The sequence below is a fragment of the Saccopteryx bilineata genome, chromosome 7, assembly GCF_036850765.1.
Source record: "Saccopteryx bilineata isolate mSacBil1 chromosome 7, mSacBil1_pri_phased_curated, whole genome shotgun sequence".
Lineage (NCBI taxonomy): Eukaryota > Metazoa > Chordata > Mammalia > Chiroptera > Emballonuridae > Saccopteryx > Saccopteryx bilineata.
In genome coordinates this window covers 108,402,211-108,420,118 of record NC_089496.1, presented here as the reverse complement: position 1 = coordinate 108,420,118, position 17,908 = coordinate 108,402,211, and the positions used below count along the sequence as shown (strand labels likewise).

Genomic DNA, 17,908 nt, shown 5'->3' with positions numbered 1-17,908 from the left:
ATATACTGTGCCACCACAGGTCAGGCTCCCTCCCCCACTTTCTTTTTTTGTTTTTGCTTTTGTTTTTTGTATTTTTCTGAAGTTGGAAACGGGGAGGCAGTCAGACAGACTCCCGCATGTGCCCGACCGGGATCCACCCGGCATGCCCACCAGGGGGCGATGCTCTGCCCATCTGGGGCATCGCTCTGTTGCAACCAGAGCCATTCTAGTGCCTGAGGCAGAGGCCATAGAGCCATCCTCAGCGCCCGGGCCAATTTTTGCTCCAATGAAGCCTTGGCTGCGGGAGGGGAAGAGAGAGAGACAGAGAGGATAGAGAGGGGGAGGGGTGGAGAAGCAGATGGGCGCTTTTCCTGTGTGCCCTGGCCAGGAATCGAACCTGGGACTCCTGCACACCAGGCCGACGCTCTACCACTGAGCCAACCGGCCAGGGCCTCCCCCCCGCCCTTTCTAAATGCTGCTGGTCCCAGGGGACTTCAGCACCTGGAAGCACTTTGAGAAATGTCAAGAGGAGGAAGATGCTGGGAGCTTCAGTTTGGCGTACAGGCTGCATGTGCTGGAAACGCCCTGGCCATTGATGCATCATGACGCCCGAGCCCTTGGAGGCTTGCAGTCCCTCAGGCAGTGATGGGCAGTTGCTGAGACAGGAGGAGAAGGTGGACTGCCGGCCCCTGAGGAGGAGGACTGTCTTGGGGATGGAGGCCACGTGCTGTCTGATGGCAGCACCCTTGCTGTGTTCTTGTCCTGAGAGGCTTCAGGAGATGGCCACCAGCCTCAAGTGGAGAGGCACGAAGGCAAAGCCCTCAGGTAGACCGTGGCCCCAGCTGAGTGGAAGACATTCCATCTCTACCTCCTCTGGAAGGGACTCCACTCTGGGTTTTGAACAAAAGAAACATGAACTGGAGTAGCATTCATCTAAATAACCAGAGAACAGAGCCTGAATGGGGAGGGGGAGGGGGAGGGGGAGGGGAGTGGGAGGTAGTGGGAGGGGAGGGGGAGGAAGAGGGAAAAGGGGAGGGAGAGGGCTGGCTGGGGTCATGATCCCTACCCTACCCAGCTCTGTGCAGAACAGTACACAAGACCCTTTCTTTTTTTTTTTTCACAAGACCCTTTCTTGAGCCTTCTCTGTTCATTCCCATGGCAGGCCTGTGGTAGAGGCAAAGTCGGTGTCATCAGCATCAGGATGTTTTAAGGGTGAGTAAACAGGCCCAGAAGGTTGCATAGCTAAAGGATGGGACCCACACCCAGTGACTCGGTCCATGTGCAGTCTTAGGCCCAGCCTCCTGAAACCGAGACTCAACTCCCGCATTACTCTCTCCATCTGAACATGTCTGCAGGCTCCTAGTACTCACTAGACAGGGACCAATTCCCAAGCACAATGGAAAAGGCCTCTGCGTTCTAGCAACAAGGGGTTTCATCCACCCCACTTTCCTCCCTGGCACACTCTGTCACAACACTACTGGTCACCATGGGTAAATAAGCCACTGCATCCATAAAATGGGATATCAGTCAGCACTGAAGAGTTGAACGATCAAGCCACAAAAAGACCCTTAAAGGCACATTGCTAATTAAAAGAAGCCAATCTAAAAAGGCTACAGGCTGTGTGATTCCAACTGCAGTCATGCGCCATTGACATTTTGGTCAAGGACAGATGGCATTTGAGACGGTGGGCCCATCAGATGATGATGGAACTGAAAATTCCTATGCCCAGGGATGTCATAGCCATCATAATGCCATAGTGCAATGTATTACTCATGTGTTTATGGTGAAGCTGGTATAAACAAACTACTATTAGTCATGGAGAAACATAGCATGTACATGAATGCACGACGGTAACTCACTCAAACCCAAATAGTGTAGATTACTGTGAGCTTGGTCACTGTCCAATCGTTCTCCTGCTCTCAAAGCATCCCGTGCAAATGCCAATGCAGACAATGGTGTGGGGCCTCAGAATATTCTCACAACTGTTTTAAAGGGTAACAGACCTTTAGCCAACCTTAACTTTCTGAGGTTCCATCACATTTGTTTGCCCAAGTAGATGTCACAGGTGATTTTCCAAACTGGCCAAAGGAGGATGTTTAAAAGAGCAGCTGTTAGTCAAAGGCAGGCTTCGTTGAGCGATGGTCCGTTTCCTTCACGCATGTTTCCAGTCCTGCCGCAGGAGACAGATCTGAGAGCCACACCAGGCTTCGGGGTAAACACGGCTGGCAGAAGCCCGTCCTGGCCTTGGAGGGAAACCCAATCAACGAGAGACGACACCCACCGGCCGGCTTTCCGGGCTCTTCATGTTCCTCCAGGGGACTGCATGTACCTCTCTTCAGATGATGGCCTTGGCACCTCAGGTTCCAGCAGGCCCAGGTGAGAAATCGTTTATCAAGGTCTGCAGTACAAGGGCAGTTCAAGAGGTCACGCTCCTTATACGAGCAACCTCTCCAGACGAGCTTTCTTCAGGAACGGGTTTCCCGACGAGGCAGTTTTATTTGGGCCCCTCTCCTTTCATTCGGTATTCGGGCAGCAGGTGTGTACTGTTGCCTGCTCTGTGCCACGCCCGTGCTGGTGCCGGGGACTGAGACACTCCCGTCCTTTTCCTGCATGACGGTATCACATCCTGCCCGGCAGGGGTCCCCAAACTTTTTACACAGGGGGCCAGTTCACTGTCCCTCAGACCATTGGAGGGCTCCCACATACAGTGCTCCTCTCACTGACCACCAATGAGAGAGTTGCCCCTTCTGGAAGTGTGGTGGGAGCTGGATAAATGGCCTTAGGGGGCCAAATTGCGGCCCGCGGGCCGTAGTTTGGGAACACCTGTGCCAGGGAGTGAGAGGTAGTAACGCCAATCTTACACGCCACCATGGGCGCTAAGTCAGGAGACATGCCAGGCACCAGACAGAGGTTCGAGCAAGGGAGTCGGGCTGCACACTCCTCTCAGGGGAGTCAGAAAGGTTTCTGAAACGAGGGGACAAATAAGCCGGGCTTTAAACAAGGAGTAGGATTGTGACAGATTGAGGAGATGGAGAACTTTTTAAAGAATTCAAGTTGCATAAAACCTCGCTCTTCACTTCCCATCTCATGTGTGCCAGGGAGCTCCCCTGGACTTACTGTCCCTGCAGAATGGTTACTCATTGTCCCCGAATTCCTCCCGCACTTCCATGGCCTGAAACTGTCTGGAAGGTCTTCTGGGTGATCCTCATTTTAGGATGGCTAAAGCACATCTGCTTCTCATCAGTCTGGGTTAATGACTGACGGTCCGTAGCTCTACCAAGCGGTGCCCGCAGTGGGCTGGCCACGGCAAACGTTCCAAGCAAGCATGTATTTGCTTTGGAACCAAACTCCCCCAGACTTGTGTGTGGACCGGACTACATCTCCTAAGAGGTAACACAACCTAAGTTTCCCCAAGCAGGAAGGGAACCATATTAAAGATTGTCAGCAAGCAGAACACACAAATGCAGCAGAGAGTTATCTGCAAGGCCAGGAAATCATTCTTATATTTTAAGACTCCAAACACCAATTTTGTAGTGAGCACCATTGCCTAAGAGACGCAGCATCAATAATCGCTCCATTTTTGGCTCCCTTTCACGGTCAAGGCATTTCTTAAGCGTTTCTTGGAAATTTAGGAAATGAATTCCAAACTAAGGAAAGCGGACTTGGCTCTAGGTTAGGAAAAAAGAAAATCAAAGTGTTGATGCAAAATAAAACTGAAGTCCATGACTTCCTCCAGGAATGAGACAGAAGTTCATGCAGGAAGTGAGCGACCTCAACAAGGCTGGTCTTACACCAGCAACCAATCTAAAACATAGAAGTGTGGTGAGGAGGAGACCCAGAGAATCAAGAGTGCTTCCAGAATCTCCTCTAGGATGGTGTGCATGAAATTATTCCTGTAGCCAATGACCCATCAGTCCTGAAGTCTTTCATTATACAAACACATTGCAAAAAAAAAATTAGAAAATGCAAATAGATTTAGGGTGAAAAAAAATTGCCTGTATTGCATGACCCGGGGACAACACTTTGGGCACTGTGCTTCCAGATTGTTTTCCACCAACAGAAAAATTACATAAAATTATGTTCCCCAGCAAAAATTGGATCATACCTTCCATACCATTTCAAAACCTGGCTTTCTTCATTTGGTAGCTAGAAACCATCATTCTCTGTTGAGAAATCTTTTGAGTCAGTATTTCTAGTAGCTGCAGACATTTCTCCTGTGGAAGTACCAACATTGAATCATTGTTATCATTAGCACCAATTTCCAGGGTTTTTGCTACTAGAACAATCCTGTCACAAACTTTCTTTTGCCAAGTCTGCACACACAGAAGGCCACTTCCAAGCACTACATTCTGGATCACGGGGAGTGTCTGGCATTCAAGGGGACACCTTCCTGGTCATGTTCCAGGGCCTCACTGTGAGAAGCTGCCTCTCCTCTAATCCCCGGGGAACAGAGTGAGCCCAAGTAACCCAATTTGGATGTACTCTGTGTCCTGACGCTCCTGGTCTTATTTAGGACTCACGGAAATCACTGTGAAGGAAGGAGGCAGTGAAACTCAATCCCAGAACTCTTCCCCAATCTGTTTGTCATCAAGTTGAAAAGTAAACATCTTCCATTATTTATAAGCACCGCGTTTGCAGAGCCAGCGCCTTCAGGCTCCCTGTCTAGCAGAGCTAAGGTTCGCTGTGGGAAAGGAAGAAGCAGGACCTTGTAAAAGAGGGATAATCTTTCAGAAACTGAAATGAAACCTATGGGCAAGGGCAAGCCAGACCCACAACAGTTAACAGCCATTACTCCTTTCCATTGTATTTTTATTTTACATTCCCCGAGACTTTACCTCCTTAAAATATGGATTCACAGTTAATTTAGATCTCTTTATTAAAAGTTATTGTCATTCTGTCCCCCCCTCTGGAATTTTAAAGTACATGTCCTCGGGGTCTGTTTGGGGATGAGATTTCCGTTTTTGTTTTGATCCTTCTCCAAAAAAAAAAGCCAATTACAGCATGTAATTAAGCATTTCCAGACTTCTAAGTTAAGATAATCCAGTCATCTTTCCTCCAAACAGTTGAGACACAGCGTGGCATCTTAAAAGGCTGCAGTCCATGTTTTAAAATCCTGCTGAACCCAGACGATCCCCTTGGGTTCTGGAAGAGATACATCCCTCAGCTGGAATGGGCTGCCAGGGAAGCCAGAGTCCGTGGTGGCCGGCAGGCCCTCACCCCAAGGTGAGTCCGTGATTCCTGAGACCCTCACTCTGAGAGCACCAACTTCTACAACATCTCAGCCGTCTGGGAACCCATGCTGAGGGGTCTCTCTTCAGACAAGATCATGTCTTATGCGGAAGGTGCCTTCTGGGAGCTTCCTAAGAGTCAACTTTATTGTTCATGGATACCCAGTTCTCTTGGTCACTTGATACTCAACACATTCTTCTCAAGACCAACAGAAACTTTTAAGCAAATTGTGTTCTTGGGATTCCCCTGAAACTAGTCTCACAAAAAACAAACAAAACAAAAAAACAAAAAAGCCCACAACTATGTGAAGATGAGTTTTATGCCCTTTAAAAAAAACTGTTGTCAAGTCTACTAAGAATGGCAGAATGAGTCAACTGAGGCAAGACTTTGTTGGGTGCAGAAACAAACATTAAAACAATGATACCATGATTAAATAAGTTTTTATTGTCACATTTACGTAACTGCTTTGTCAGATATACATTGTAGGTTTCATTATGGCGTAAAATAAAAATATATTCCTGAATGTCAAAATATGAACAGAGGAGATGGCAATGGCACTTAAAAAACAAAAAGAACAGCCTGACCTGTGGTGGCGCAGTGGATAAAGCGTCAACCTGGAAACACTGAGGTTGCCGGTTCAAAACCCTGGCTTGCCTGGTCAAGGCACATATGGGAGTTGATGCTTCCTGCTCCTCCCCCTTCTCTCTCTCTCTCTCTCTCCCCACTCTTTAAAATGAATAAAAAAAAAAAAACAAAAAAAAAAAACAAAAAGAACAAACTAAACTCGCACCAGTGCTGAAGCCAACTACCAGGTAGCTGACAGAACTGGACGCATCTGCAGATAAAGTGGTCTGTGACATCTCAAATCAAGTGGCAGTGGTTCCAGGCCAGCAGAACCAGGAGGGCCAGAAACCCAGAGCCCACCGGACAGGCATCGGGACCGTGGCAGTCTCAGGGTCTCATTGGTCAGTCAGTATTGTCTAACTCAGTATTGGAACCGGAGCGCAGAGAGTCAACGTCTGTCCTGTGAAATGAAACTAATTTTTCAGAATGTGAATGTTATGTCTCTTTGACAACTCCCTTCTTATTTCAGGGTGTAACTAGTCCAGAGGAAAAAGGCAGTTGTGTCCCCCAAAGCATTAACTTCGCCGGCTGACCTCATCGTAAACAGTGGGTCCTGTCATTCCCAAACCAGGAGCCTAAAATGCTCATGAACGTCTTTAGTGGTTTCACACGTTCTGGGGAAAAACTAGAAAACAAGCCAGTAATTAAATAAAAATATAAATGCATCCCAACAGGAAGTCTCTACACATCCCACAATTATCCTGCAAATGGCAGCTTAAAAAAAAAAAAGGTGGTTATTCAGATTTAAAATGAATCTTTATTCACCAAGATTCTCAAACAGCTTATTAAATGTCTTTCCTCCAAAAAGCCAAAAAACCCAAAAAACCCCTAACACTAGGATTTGTCAGAAGATCTAAATGAGTTATATCCCTTCTGTATGAACTTGGCTAAGTCCACTGCTCACCATGAAACTCGGGCCTGGCTGTCACTCCTCTGTGACCCACTGCCCTGCGTCCTTCACCTAAGACTCCAGACCAGAGGCCATACGTGTGGCTAGTGCAACATAGCAGTCACTGTTATTCCACAAAAGAAAAATAAGTAATTTATTTTATAACATACTTATTTGGATGATTACTTACTGGTAATTAGTATTTCTACATTTGTTTGTGTGTTTTTTTAAAGGCAACCATTTTAAGTGACAATACGTATCAGGCTAGTAGAAAAAAGTTAAAACAAAGCCCTCTCTTTCGATCTTACAAAGCCATGCAGACAAGAGAAGGTACATCCGATTTGTTCCAATCAGGCTTCTTGGGATTATCAAAATTTCTTTTCTGGCAAAGATGAATTTGGCTCATCATAGAAAGAAGGTTCTTTGAAGGCTGCTGCTAAACTTGTTTCCCTTTGAAAAAAGTCAATTTCAAGGCATGATAGTGCAAGAGGTAAGTTTTTGATTTATAGAACATTTATAGACTAATTGTGCTTAGTCTCTAATTTTCAATTTATTTCCAAGAATAGAAACTAAGTTGATAAGTTTCTCTTTGCCTAAATATACCAGTACATCCATGAATCGCGCCAGAATTGGGACCATTTGATTATCTTAGTGATTCCTGTTGTGACTCCTGCCCACGGCGTCTGTAAGGCCCTGTGGACGTGGGGCCCCTGCCCGTTGTGTGCCCAGGACTCTCTTGACATCCCAGGGGTCTGAGAAAGCAGTTCTCCCTCCAGATTAAGTCCTCAGAAAACTCTCGCTATAAGTAAGAAACAGTGCTGAGTGGAGAGCTGCTTTTGTTTAGCTAAATCTGGGAGGTCTGAGTGTTCCTGGAGCCCCCGTCGGGATGTGTCAGAGGTCGAGAATCCCTCGAGTGTGAGTATTCCCTGTTAGAGGGCTCTGTGGGGTCAATCAAGTTTTCATAATCACTGTCGTCTGATTCCTCCACACTGTCTCCAGATGCTCTCTGGGGAGGAGGGAGGTCTGCTTCACTTCCAGGATACTTCAGTCCGGCACTGCTGGGAGCGTAATTGGAGGAGCCCACAGCTTGAGGTCGAGGCATAAAGACACTCGTTTCCATGCGAGAATGGCTCAGAGTACTTTCTTGATTGTTTGGGTGAAAATCAGAATAAGGGGGCGGGGGGTCAGCGGTCTCTGCGTCGCCAGGGGAACTTCTACCTTCAGCGGCGAACTCAGAATAGGGCGTCCGCGGGCTGAGCGCTGGCTCCACACTCTCGGACGGCATCAGTCTGCTCATCATCACCTGCTGCAATCCTGCGGGAAGAGAGGAAGAAAACAGTCACACTGTGTTTTCCCAGCGGTGCACCTCAACGCATTCAACAGTCAACCTGAACGTTCTGGAAAACAGCCACAAAGCAGGGAAACCTATCCTGACCATCAACGTTCTACATTTGCATGGTACTTCATACTTTACAGGATATTCTTCTACACATTAATTCATTTAAGCTTCAAAACAGCCTTCTGAAGTACTGTCATTATTATTAATATGACGGTTTACATTATATATATATAAACAGTTCAAAAAGGTTAAGGGGCTTCACAAAGGGAACAGCTAGCGGTGGGCAGGTCCTTAGGCCCAGGACCTCACCTGCGCTGCCTTGTGCTCAGCCGTGGACCGAGGACAGAGCAGACACTCCTCACCACCTTCGGAGGTCATCTGAACGTGACTTTCTTCCCTTGACAATCTCACATCAAAAAACACTTCTTTGCAGCTACCTGTCACAATACACATATGCGCCTCTTTCTCCTTAAAAGCTGAGGAGCCCTCAGGCAGGTGGACAGTTTTCCTAGGACCGAGGCCATAACTTTACATTTTTATGAATGCTCTGAAACAGCCCCCATCTTTTAAGTTTTTTTAAAGTACATTTTTAATATCGTAAAAATGATATATATACACTTTTACAAGTTAGAAAAGAACAAAGAAAATTAAAATTGCCCACAATTCTGTCACCCAGATAACACAAGAATTTTGGTGAAAAGATCACAAGATTTTGAATTAAAAAATGTCAACTTTAGGTATCAAGCCCTCACTCATTTCCTGAACGCAGCTTTTATCATCCCACCTTGTGTGTGGTTCCTGTATACACATTGTAAACACAGGTAAGACTATGTTTATACCATATATATCCTGGTGGTTTTGCTCAAAATTATAGATTGGCCTTTATCCCATGTTATTAAAATTCACTTCAATGGCTGTACAATATTCCATTCTATAGATACACCAAAGTTTATTAAACTATTCTGCTCTTGTTTATTCAACCATTTTAATAGGTTGTTTCCAAGGTTTTAGAATTATAAAGTTGTGATTAATGTTCCTATGCATAAACCCCTGTCTGCATTTCTAATTATTTCTAGAAAACTTTTACAGTAGAAATGATCCTGTCACCATTTACTTGGAAATATAAAATTACATTTTAATTGGTTTGTGAATATTCTTATTAAATTAGAAAAACTTAGCCACATCCTTCTCTTGTACACTTGATATTATTTGCCATACATTTTATAAATTTTATCTACAAATGTTAAATCTGGTGGCATCATAGTAAATATGTCTGTTAGCGTTCTGGGATTAATAGATTCTTAGGCCTGATTCTCATTCATCCAGCTGGTTCTTTAGCTTAATAATATCCATCATACACAGCTACCAATAAACAGACATTTACAGCCTTTGCTGTGACCCTAAGAACCAAACATAAAGTTAGAAGAATTTTAAGTGGTGCCTTTGTGTGGCTATAGTGAACACAGGCCCTGTCCCTTCTAGGCCAGGGACGCTCAGAAGGAAACGCCACATCTGCTGTGTGCAGATCACAGTGCTCGACACACACAAGGCCGCATCAGTCACTTCCCAGGATTCAGTCTGACTTGCTTCAGCCCGTCTATCTTGGGTCTTCTTTTCCTCACAGCGTCAGAGACTGGAGGAAGGAACTGTGAAAAATGGCACTTCTCTTCTGAAGAGGCTTGGAGAACAGTGGACACCCGCTCCCAAACAGCCTGACTTAGGGCTTAATGAGCATAGAAGGATTTATGTTATTTATCATATAGTTTGATGTTTAAAACCAGGTATTTCCCTGATACTGAACAGTAAATTCAATAGGAAACTCACTTCTTTCTTGTTCCTTTTCATTTTTTCTCTGAGTGATCTGTCTTCTTAATTTACTCACTTCTGCTTCACAAGATTCAACTACTCGCTCACTCTTTTCCACATCTGCACACACTGCCTGGGGGGAAACAACAACGAGACCAGTTAGTTTCAATCCAAGCCTGAAGCACTCCTAAGCAGAGCACTTGCGAGGACCCTGTGTCCAGGTGTGCGTCCAGGCCAAGGACAGACCTTACGGCAGAACCCAACGGCCAGTGCTCTTCTTAGTCACGGATTCGCTTTCTTAATTTTGTTAAGGTGATTATGCTATGTAGCGTAAACGTTCTTGAAAAATAAGGGCAAGCTGGGGAGGATTTATGTTTTCCCTGGATTACTCATTTTTATTGAAACGAAGAGAGAATTTCTGACACCAGTCTAGCATACAAAAGATGAACAAAAGACAGAAATGAGATGCTTTCAAATTTTATTTATAACCAACAATCACAAATCAGTTGACATAAAAAAGATTAAACAGGAAATCTGAATAATTAGGGAGAGCTGAAAAATAAGTTTCAGTGTCAGATTTAATAAAAGAGAACTGTTTGAGATTACATCTGTGTAATTAACCCATTCCTCTCAGAGCACACTCTATGTGACATTGGTGTTTCCAGAGCGAGCAGGCTTTATGAAATTGGCAATGAAGTGTGTAACGGCCTCCATGATGTCCTCCAGACAGGACTTACAGTCTACAGAGAGCATGGCTGTGAGTTTGGGACAGAAAGCTGTATTTCAGTGCGCGTTCCTGCCATGGCAGGAGTGCCAGCAACCGCCGGGAAGGGGGCCATCGCTGGTGAGCCCGTGTGACGGCCCCTACGCTGCTAGTGCACGGGGCCCTCACCCCGTGTACAGACACTCACCGAGGCCTGCGGGATGCTCTCCTGGTGTGCCCCGGGCTCGGCTGTCTGCTCCCCCTTCTCAGTGGCTGCCTCCCCTCTCTCTGCTCAGGTGCCGTTCCCCAAAGCCAGGTGCTCTCCCGGTGTGCCCCGGGCTCGGCTGTCTGCTCCCCCTTCTCAGTGGCTGCCTCTCCTCCCTCTGCTCAGGTGCCGTTCCCCAAAGCCAGGTGCCCTTCAGGCCCAGGAAGCCTTCTGCTCCACCACCTTCCTCCTTGTCCTCAAAGCCCATTTTGCTCTTAGGGTTTTAGAGAAAATTACTCCTGAGAATGCCGTGTGGGAGGCGGGGGAGTGTGGTTAGCACCTGGCTTAGTATTTTGCAGGAGTTGTTTCCATAAATAATTGGCACACCAATAGGAATGGACAGGCTCCCCTGAGGCCCTTCCCCTCAATGGTGGTGTCAGGGCACAGAGTGGACAAGAGGGAAGGAGGCAAGGCTGTTTCAAGCTTGTGGTCCCTAATCACTGTCCCACTGACTAGACAGCTGTGTTCCTTACAGTCCTGCTTCAAACTCAGATACATGTCCCAGGAAAAAACACTGTTGTGAATGGGTCCCAGCACTGGACACTGTACCCCAGTGCGGGCACACGGTGGGTGACGGGCTCCCGCAGGCCGGCATGGCAGCCACCTGCACATCTGACATCACTTTGGGAGAGTCCATTCTCGTGGACCATGGCTCATTTGTCAGTTGGGAGAGTATTAAAAATTAAAGTAGCAGTAAAAGCATCTGGGTAATACAGATAAGACTGAAATGGAGAAATAAGTCAGTTACCTGTACTTTCTCCTGAAGTGCATTATAAACCTGATAAATCGCCCTGATGTCTTTCATTACTCCGTCCTTGTCAAAGAAGTCAGTACTAGAAAGCAGACAGAAAGAAGTCACAAAAATTATAACTGCTAAGAACCTGAGAGGCATTTTCCTATCATGTCTACTTCATCTAGTACTTAAATGCCACGACTCCAAGGGGACAATGTCTCAGCAATAATGTTCACACTACTGGAATGATAAAAGAGATATAAAAAAGAACCCATGTGACTAAGACAATTTAAAAAATTATAAAACTGCCTGACCAGGTGGTGGTGCAGTGGATAGAGCGTTGGACTGGGATGAGGAGGACCCAGGTTCGAGACCCCGAGGTCCTCAGCTTGAGCGTGGCCTCATCTGGTTTGAGCAAAAGCTCACCAGCTTGGACCCAATGTCTCTGGCTTGAGCAAGGGGTTGCTCAGCCTGCTGTAGTCCCACGGTCAGGCACATATGAGAAAGCAATCAATGAACAACTAAGGTGTCACAATGAAAAACTAATGATTGATGCTTCTCATCTCTCTCCATTCCTGTCTATCTGTCCCTATCTTTCCCTCTCTCTGACTCTCTCTCTGTCTCTATAAAAAATAATAAAATAAATAAAACAGCTAACCAATTTTTAGTGACTGCAGTTAAGCTTTTAGGATCTAAGAAATGCACATGACTTTAGCCAAACTTTTAGATCAATTACAAAATAATTGTGGCAAATAATAATAATTTTTTCCCTGCCCCCCCACTTAAATAATAATAATTTTAAAAAAGATAATGGGCAAAGTAAGCTATCTTTTCTTTTTGTGTGTGACAGAGACAGAGAGAGGGACAGGAAGGGAGAGAGATGAGAAGTGTCAATTCTTCATTGTGGCACCTTAGTTGTTCATTGATTGCTTTCTCATATGTGCCTTGACTGGGGGCTCCAGCAGACCAAGTGACGCCTTGCTTAAGCCAGCGACCTTAGGCTCAAGCTGGTGAGCTTTTTGCTCAAACCAAATGAGCCCGTGCTCAAGCTGGTGATCTTGGGGTCTCGAACCTGGGTAATCCGCGTCCCAGTCTGATGCTCTATCCACTGCGCCACTGCCTGGTCAGGCTAGCTTTTCAATAAGAATAAAATTTTTCTATATGGTAGCGATGGTCTATACCTCACTGCATTTTCCACTTTCAATCACATCAAACTTGACATCACATTTCTCCATAAACCTTGTAAATGTGAACAAAAGGAAAGAATGAGCGTCCCTGTACCCTGGCACTTACCCATGCTCTTTAATAACTTTGGCATAGCTCTGGGAGGTGTTTGGCACTGAAGACACTTTGTACTCTTGCTGGCTGGTGTTGCCGAGGTTGGGAATGGTGAGGGATACCCTCTGATTATACCTGTGGAAGACAGGACAGCGGTCACGTTCACAGTGCCACTGACTGAAGGATGGGTCACGGCAGCGGGGTCTGGGTCCTGCCCTGGGGAACTGCCAGGAGGCATCCCCAAGCACCTGCTCCCATGGACCTGCTCCTCTGAGGAGGCACGGATCAGGGATTCCTGTCCTCCCTTAAAGTAGAAACTTGATGGTAGACTCTTTGAGGGCAGAGGTCATGTCTTCTACATCTGTATCTCCGCAGTGACTGATAGGGTGCTCAAGAAATATTGCTAGTAAATTAAGGTAACCTTGCAGATGGCTATTTAACAGTTAATCATAATTTCCACTGACGTCAATTTAATTTCTTCTACTACAAGTGAATTTCCAGAGAGAGACTTTTCTGATGTTTATAGCAGACACCATGATCACGGGATCATCTTTTATTTTTTTTGCGCTCAACAAGTGCACAATGCAAAACCTTCATTAACCAGTATGTGGATCGATTTCACAACTCTGTCTCTGCTTTAAAATGATAGTCAGACTTCCAGAGCAATAACACTGTATTTCTACATACAGGGTTATGGAGAAGCAAGTGAGGACTTCCAGCTGTTTATCCCTATGAGAATTTATGTGTAATTAACATGTCTTGCTGCTTGAGTAAAAAGAAAAATTTTAATTAATACAACTAACAAAAATACCTGCGCTAACTACAAAGAAAACTAGCTAAAAGAGAATTATAAAAGCTTTTTATTTAAAGATGCTATAAAGTGTACACTTTCATACATCTCAGTGTCTTTTACCAACGCCTTTCCTGTTCCTGCGAGGCTGGCGGGAAGGCGTCCCTTACCTGCGGTTTGGTCTAAAGAGAACGTATTCTAAAGCATGCGTGGAGTTGTTGGCGGTGGAGATGAAGCTGAAGAGAAGGAAGACGAGGTCAGGCACCCCGAGGATGCGAGTGAGCTGCTTGTGGAGGACCTGCTCTCTGTACGACATCTGCTGCTGCGTGTTTCGCCGGAATCGGTACCACCCGATTACTTTCTGCAATAGAAAACAGGAGGAGGAAAGTGTTAAAAGTTGCATAAGATTTTAACATTTAGTTCTGAATGTATCCACGCAAACACCTGGACACAAATGTTCAAGGCAGCTCCATGTGCAATTGCTCAAAACTGAAAACGACCCAATTGTCCATCAACAGGGTATACAAACTGCGGTGATACATACAACACAGACCAATTCCAAAATAATCATGCTGAGTGAGAGAAGCCACACCTATATATATGTATTCTCTTCATGTAAAGTTCTAGAGAGTGAAACTAATCGATAGTAACATAAAGCAGATCCAGCACTGACTGGGGTGGGGGGATGTAGGAAGGAGGGGTTAGAGAAGGCCCAAGGGGATTTTACAGTGATAGACATTGTCATTAGTTTATGATGATGATGGTTTCCTGGGTGTAGACACATATCAAAATTTCTTTTTCTATTTTATTTTTTATTTTTTATTTTTCTGAAGCTGGAAACGGGGAGAGACAGTCAGGCAGACTCCCGCATGCGCCCGTCCGGGATCCACCCGGCACGCCCACCAGGGGCAACGCTCTGCCCACCAGGGGGTGATGCTCTGCCCATCCGGGGCGTCGCTCTGCCACGACCAGAGCCACTCTAGCGCCTGGGAAAGAGGCCAAGGAGCCATCCCCAGTGCCTGGCCATCTTTGCTTCAATGGAGCTTTGGCTGCGGGAGGGGAAGAGAGAGACAGAGAGGAAGTAGGGGGCGGGGATGGAGAAGGCAAATGGGTGCTTCTCCTATGTGCCCTGGCCGGGAATCGAACCCGGGTCCCCCACACGCCAGGCTGACGCTCTACCGCTGAAGCAACCGGCCAGGGCCCACATATCAAAACTTCTTAAAGTGTACACTATTAGTATGTGCAGTTGCTTGCTAGACAGTTCTACATCAACACAATGATTTTTAAAGTTTAGCACTGTAAACTCTAACTGCAGGTTAACAAAGCTGGCTAAGTGAATTAAACTGATGCATCCTCTGGAAGACTAGTTCTAACGGGATCTGCTGGCCAGCTGGAAGGCAGGTGACCCACAGGACACCTGGGAGCTGGCTGAAATGTCCTGGGGCCCCACTCAGAATCTGAAGCCTCTATGGGTAGAGCCAGGATCTGAATTTAAGATAAGTTCCTTGAGTTTTTTCCTTGTGCATACTGAAGTATGAAAATCTCTGTTGTAGAGACAATCAATTTAATTCTTTATTAGATGAATAATTTTCATATAGCTTCTTGCTTTGAAATAAACTGAGTGAAAATCCCGCTTTAAGATATAAAGGTAGGCCCTGGCCGGTTGGCTCAGAAGTAGAGCGTCGGCCTGGCGTGCAGGGGACCCGGGTTCGATTCCCGGCCAGGGCACATAGGAGAAGCGCCCATTTGCTTCTCCACCCCCACCTCCTTCTTCCTCTCTGTCTCTCTCTTCCCCTCCCGCAGCCAAGGCTCCACTGGAGCAAAGATGGCCCGGGCGCTGGGGATGGCTCCTTGGCCTCTGCCCCAGGTGCTAGAGCGGCTCTGGTCGCAGCAGAGCAACACCCCGGAGGGGCAGAGCATCGCCCCCTGGTGGGCAGAGCGTTGCCCCTGGTGGGCGTGCCGGGTGGATCCCGGTCGGGCGCATGCGGGAGTCCGACTGTCTCTCTCCGTTTCCAGCTTCAGAAAAATACAAAAAAAAAAAAAAAAAGATATAAAGGTAGGTTAAAATTGTGCTATATTGAAATGAACAGTAAGTCTAGATTATGCTTTGGCACTTGCGTGTAAGAAGGAAGTGAACTGACCCTGGCGGAGCCCCTGTGCCCAGCCCCCAGCAAATGATGTTACAAATATTTTCATTAACTATCACAACAACCCTGGGGGCAGCAATGTCACCTCCACGGAGTTCACATCACTGCCAGGAACTACAGGGAATAAACGATGCCTGCCCTTAGGTAGTACTACTGAGCATTAAGCATGACTTCAAATCACACTAGATCCATTAATGCTGATATTCTTTAAGTAAAAAGAAAACCCAAACACTTCTGACAGCATAAACCCTTATAAAAAAGATGTTTTGTCGAAAGCACAGTGATAGGCAAGGTCTGAAACCTGTCTTTTCCCACTGTACAACATCAGCTTTAAAACTCCATACCAGTCACACAATAGTGACTGATAAAAAAGTGAAAAGTACTTTTTCTTTAAAAAAGAGTGGATAAGAGAAACTTTCAACTGGTTAGAGTTATCCCTAAGAACGTGACACATTAAACATGCATTGCATGGTGGGGTCAGCGCTGGGTAGGACTGGGTGTGTCTTGTTCCCCCTGCAAAGACCCCAGCAGCCCTAGGAGCACTAGCTACTCTCATGAAGTACTTGCCAACCAACAGGCTCTCGCAAGTGGCTACTAAATGAGCATGTGTTTCACCTATGCTGATTCCTATTGTTTTATTCCATCTGGATATTTTGAGAAGTGGGAGCCTTATAAATTTATTTTGGGTATCAACTGATAGTAATCAACTTATTCATTTGCTATTTGCTAGAAAGGATGCCCCCATCATTCTGATCAATGAATGGTAAGATGCCAGATTAATCCACATTGGTGCCATCTGAGTCCGCCTCTCAGTGCTGACAGGCTGGTCGCAAAGCTGAGAAACTAGGTCACCAATGCCAAAAAGCACATTTTTAATAGCTCTGTTTGAGCCATGATGAAAAATGACAAATATCTTTTCCCTAAAACCTTATCTCTGCTGAAGTTCCACAATTTTTCACAAAGACGTTCCTTCCTACTCTTTATGCTAGACATTTGCTTCTGTTTTCTGGAGCCAAGGCAATTATCCCCAATACGGGGCATGCTGTCATCTTCGGACTGTGTTACTTTGGCCTTGTGACGGTATTAAGGTGGCAGTTATGTTTACTGTTATCTGTTTCAGAGCAGAAGGTGTAAGTCCTCCTCTCACTTGCTTTTTTGGCCTTATCCTCAGTCCTGAGGCTTCTGGAAACTTGATAAACACCATGCAGATTCTGCCAGAGCAGTAATTCGGCACGTGACCACATTGCACAAACCGTGGGGTTTTCACATCAAAAACATCAGCCTCTATCTTAAGCCTGACATATTTACTTATTAAAGAACTTTTTTAAGCTTACTGATTTTTAGAAAGAGAGGAGAGGGGGAGGGTGGTAAAAAAGGAGGGCGGGGGGCCAGAGGGGGAGAGAGGGGAGTGAAAGAGAGAGGGAGAGAAACATTGACTTGTTGTTTCACATAGTTATGCATTCATTGGTTGATTCTTGTATGTGCCCTGAGTGGAAATCGAACCAGCAACCTTGGTGTGTGGGGATGATGCTCTGAGAAACCCAGACAGGGAGTAACATATTTTTTAAATGTTTAGCAATGGTGTAGAGTTTCTATATATGAGAGCCACACTTTTTTATTTAGTAAACATATTTCTATATATTTTATATACTCGATTTTGTGACAAAAATCTTTATTAGCTTGTGATTTCTAATGAATAATTCCAGGACTCAGAGAACTTTTAAAATTACTATGTATTTATTCTATATGAATTCAACTTATTAAATTTTTGTTCAATTCTTTAAAATTTCAATTAAATATTAGATTTAAAGCCTGCCTAGCAGAGTTAATTTTGAAAAGTTCCCATCATCACTTTCTTTTTTAAAGATACATTTATGATTTAGAGAGAGGAAAGAGCAAGAGAGAGAGAGAGGTGGTGGGAAGGAGTGGGAAGCATCAATTCATGGTTGCTTCTCGTATGTGCCTTGACCAGGCAAGCCTAGGCTTTGAATCTGTGACCACAGTGTCCAGGTCGACACTTTATCCACCGTGCTGCCATAGGTCAGGCTCATCACCACTTTCTTAAAGAGTGGATAGTAATTAAAATATTTTCTCTGGGCCTGACCTGTGATGGCGCAGTGGGATAA

At 45.6% G+C, this 17,908-nt stretch overlaps 1 protein-coding gene across 1 annotated transcript in view; it reads right to left on the bottom strand.

Annotated features, from left to right (window-relative positions):
• Positions 1 to 5,629: 5,629 nt before the first annotated feature.
• The window catches only part of ABRAXAS2 (abraxas 2, BRISC complex subunit), a 31,959-nt gene continuing 19,680 nt past the window's right edge, over positions 5,630 to 17,908 (bottom strand). Inside the window, exons 5-9 of the mRNA XM_066239521.1 lie at positions 13,806 to 13,996; positions 12,861 to 12,980; positions 11,583 to 11,667; positions 9,885 to 9,999; positions 5,630 to 8,035 (exon numbers count right to left, since the gene is read on the bottom strand). Coding sequence (XP_066095618.1) covers positions 7,566 to 8,035; positions 9,885 to 9,999; positions 11,583 to 11,667; positions 12,861 to 12,980; positions 13,806 to 13,996 — 981 coding nt within the window. The 3' untranslated portion in view covers positions 5,630 to 7,565. The remainder of the gene's footprint in view (positions 8,036 to 9,884; positions 10,000 to 11,582; positions 11,668 to 12,860; positions 12,981 to 13,805; positions 13,997 to 17,908) is intronic.